The sequence below is a fragment of the Lipotes vexillifer genome, unplaced genomic scaffold, assembly GCF_000442215.2.
Source record: "Lipotes vexillifer unplaced genomic scaffold, Lipotes_vexillifer_v1.1 scaffold474, whole genome shotgun sequence".
Lineage (NCBI taxonomy): Eukaryota > Metazoa > Chordata > Mammalia > Artiodactyla > Lipotidae > Lipotes > Lipotes vexillifer.
In genome coordinates, this window is record NW_006772385.1 from 94,839 (window position 1) to 99,052 (window position 4,214).

At 43.4% G+C, this 4,214-nt stretch overlaps 1 protein-coding gene across 1 annotated transcript in view; it reads left to right on the forward strand.

Annotated features, from left to right (window-relative positions):
- DNAH11 (dynein axonemal heavy chain 11) overlaps nt 1-4,214 on the forward strand; it is a 213,524-nt gene that overhangs the window by 82,450 nt on the left and 126,860 nt on the right. Inside the window, 2 exon segments of the mRNA XM_007472188.1 lie at nt 1-66; nt 492-634. The exon segment at nt 1-66 is cut by the window's left edge and continues 10 nt beyond it. Coding sequence (XP_007472250.1) covers nt 1-66; nt 492-634 — 209 coding nt within the window.

Sequence of the window (4,214 nt, forward strand, 5' to 3'; positions counted from 1 at the left end):
TGCTGACAGATGCACAGGTTCTAGATGAGAGCTTTCTGGTGCTGATTAATGACTTGCTGGCATCAGGTGATTAAATCAACACATTTCATGAAAGATCTTCCCCAAAGACAAATGATCTGTAGTTTCAGTGAACTTTAAATAGAGATGATTTGTCTTTGAGATGTTTGCTGGGGCATTCTTTGGGGAGAAACCTATGAACCTAACTAATTTGAAGTATATTCTTTCTTAGTCTGCTTGCGGATGTGAGATGCCTTGGAGAGGCCTTCAGTGAAGTAAATGTTATTCCTACATGGGCGAGTTTAGTGGGTGGATTCGTCATAGCTTGTCCTCAGTGTGTTGTGTGTCTTGTAAATGCAAAAAGAAAAATTGCGTTTCTGTTTCAAACTCTTTATCATTAAAGGTGAACTTTGTATTATAAAGCATTTCAAGTCATGTATCAAATTTAAATTGTGGCAGTCTTTTAATAATTCTACTCATTCCTTTGGGGGCAGGGGAAATCCCTGATCTGTTCAGTGATGAAGATGTAGACAAGATAATTTCTGGAATTCGTAGTGAAGTTCATGGCCTGGGCGTGGTGGACTCCAGAGAAAACTGTTGGAAGTTCTTTTTGGCCCGGGTGCGACTACAGCTGAAAGTAAGAAACATTTGCTTTATTTGCATTTAGTTAAACATGCTGTTAGAACTCTGCTATGGTTCTGTTTCGCAATTCATATGAGAAGTTTGAATTCCACTCATTCATTTTGTAAGGACATCCAGTCATTCATTTTGAAAGGACATTTGCATTTTTCCATGAGTGTCTGGAGGGCACCTTCTTCAAGTTATCTGTGATGCTGGGCTCCTACAAAGCACTGCTCTGAGCGGATTGCACTCCTCGAGTGAACCGAGCATGGTCTCTGTCCTTGAGGAACTTACACTATTACAGGGGACAAGAGACACCACAAATAATGGTAGTATGGGACCAGTGTGAATGGGGCCGTGTGATTCCAGAGGCGTACAGCATCCTTCCTAATGGCACTAGACCCTCCTGGAGGAAGTGATGTGCTGTGTGTCAAGGGTGGCTTAGGATTCATGGGGAAGCGATGGGGTGGGGAAGAACTTTCAGGGAGAGGAAATAGCATTTATATAAGAGTGAAGGTGGAATGCACGGTGCATATTTGGAGAAACCCCAGATAGCTCTAAATGACTGGGATGGAGAATTCCTGTAGGAAGAACCAGGTGGATCAGGCTGGGAAAGTAAACTGGGGTGAAGCAAGGGTTTTGTAAATCATTAAGGGAGCAGAGGAAGAGTTTGAGTTAAGGAAGTGACTATTACGTTAGTACTTCCGGGCAAATAATTATGGCCTCTCACTCAGATGATCTGAGGCTCAATCCACGGTTCCTCCACAGAAACTACTCCATGCTTTAGTGTAGCATATAGGAATATAATATAACCAAATAAGAGCAGCAAGAAGGATGAAGTATTAGAACAAGAAGCCCCTCCACACTCATGGCAGAAAGCCAATTGAAAACGCTAATGTGGAAAATTGAGACTTCCTAGTATAGTAATGCTTAGTAACCTAGAAAAGTTACTACTTTGCTACTCCTTCTAGTATTCCACACCTGTCAAGTTAGGAACAGAGGACTTCCCTGGTGGCACAGTGGTTAAGAATCCTCCTGCCAATGCAGGGGACACGGGTTCGAGCCCTGGTCCGGGAAGATCCCACATGCCACGGAGCAACTAAGCCCGTGTGCCACGACTACAGAGCTTGCGCTCTAGAGCCTGAGCACCACAACTACTGTGCCCCTGTGCCGCAACTACTGAAGCCCACGTAGGGCCCGCGTGCCGCAGTTACTGAGCCCGCGTGCTGCAGTTGCTGAAGCCTGCGTGCCTAGAGCCCATGCTCCACAACAAGAGAAGCCACCGCAATGAGAAGCCCGCACACCGCAAGGAAGAGCAGCCCCTGCTCGCCACAACTAGAGAATGCCTGCACGCAGCAATGAAGGCCCAACGCAGCCAAAACTAAATGAATAAATAAAGTTAGGAATGGACTTTATGGCTCCTGTAAAGCCTGGAGTACGCAGGAAGGGATGGGAAGTGGCATTAGCTGTGAATATACCTCTGTGAGGAGGTTAAGGAATAGAGTAACTATGATTCTTCTCCGCCCTCCTGTTTCAAATTCCACATTGGTCTTACTGAGCAATTCTGGGCTGAGGTTAGAAATCAGAATTCAAGGTTCAGTTGCCCAAAGAGTTTTCTGCCCATCAAAAATGTGACTAAGATCTGTTGGCCAGGTTGTAACAAGGCCAGGGATTTCTCCCTGTTCCACTGCGATATACTTGGATCAGATTTTCTTTGTGAAATGGGAAAATAAGTACAATAATAGAATTTGAGACAGTAATGTAATAAATCAGCAGCAGTCCAAGTCTGTTGCTCAGAGCAGCAGAATCAGCGTCACCTAGGAACTTTTCAAAAATGCAAATCTCCAGCCCCATCCCAGAACTCTTAAATTAGAAACTCCGGGTGGGACCCAGAAATCTGTTTTAACAAACCCTCCAGGTGATTCTGAAGCATGCTGCAGTTTGACAACCACTGTTACAAATAATGCTAGCACGAGCGTCCTTTACATGCATCTTGTATACACAGCTTTGCTTGCTCTTGTAGGATAAATTCTTAACATGGGAATTGCTAAATTCAATAGTTATAGCTTGTAGCAGTTTTAAATTGTGCCTGCAATTTCTCTGATGCTCTTCTGACTCACAGGTGGGATTCAGGTCCCCTCTCCTTGGATCTGGGTGGGCTTATGACTGCTTCAGCTAATAGAGTAGGGTATAGTTCAGCAGAAGTGATGCTGAGTAACCTCCGAGGCTGAATCATAAAGGACCCACCTTTCCATTGAATTGTACATGGTTTTTTGTTTATGAGTTCTGTGCATATTAAGCGATTAGGCTTATGTGTTGGATATTTTTCCTGTTCTATCATTTATCTTTTAAATGTATATATGGTACATGTCTGTTTATTTGTTTATAACTCTGGAAAACTTTTAAAGTTTTTATCCTAGATTAATCATTGTTTGCCTTTATGGATTTGGGGTTTCTTACATATTTAGGAAAGTGTTTTTCTCTCCAAGATTAAAAAACTCTTCACTAGAAGCAACTGGAACTCATTTGGGCTACAAATGAAGAGAATGTCCAAGACCAGTTCCTGAAAGCCTCCCTCCCATGTCAGAGTCCAGACTAGCTCAGTAATCCCCTTACAAACCCATGATTTTCCGTCTTTCTCTCCCGCCAGTGACCACCCTGCTGCTTCCTGCCTCATGATCACACGATGAGTTCAGTAGGGTCTATATTCCTGGTAGGAAGAAAGAGTGGGAAAGGAGACTTGGGGCTCTCTGAATCAGGAATCCAAAGCTCCCCCCAAATCCCTAAGCTGATGTCTTACTGATCACAAGTGTGTCCCTTGTCACCTCCACCTACCAGGGAGTATGGGGAAGTGAATATTTGGTCTTGTCACAAAGGCTTTATGAATAAAATTGGATGTTGGTTTAGAATAGAAGCAGTGTCAGCCATTCCAGGGCCTGCATGCTTTCATGCTTTATGTTTAAAACTATGCTGCATCTGGAATATATTTATTATTGTTTATGACAAAGAGTGAGCCGGGAGGTTTCAGGTTACTTTTTTTTTTCCCCCAAAAAGATGTGTTTTTATCTCAAAACCATGTATTTCGGGCTTCCCTGGTGACGCAGTGGTTGAGAGTCTGCCTGCCGATGCAGGGGACGCAGGTTCGTGTCCCGGTCCGGGAAGATCCCACATGCTGCAGAGTGGCTGGGCCCGAGAGCCATGGCTGTTGAGCCTGCGCGTCCGGAGCCTGTGCTCCGCAACGAGAGAGGCCACAACAGTGAGAAGCCCACATACCGCAAAAAAAACCCAAAAAACAAAAAACATGTATTTCTTCCTTACTAATTTAAAGGACCATCTTTATTATATGCCAGATAGCCATGTTAACTGGGTCTATTTCCACATCCTCTATTCTATTTTCTTGTTACTCCTACTGATTCCAGCTCTGTACTATGTAAGGTATGAAAACTTTATTATACTTTTTCGTATCTAGTATTTCACTGCCCTTATCTAGTTTTTCTTTGTTGCTTTTACACGTTTTTAATGTCTGGATAAACAGCAGAATCATTTTGTCAGATTCTAAACACATCTCATTTAAATTTTGGTTGAAATCCTGCTGA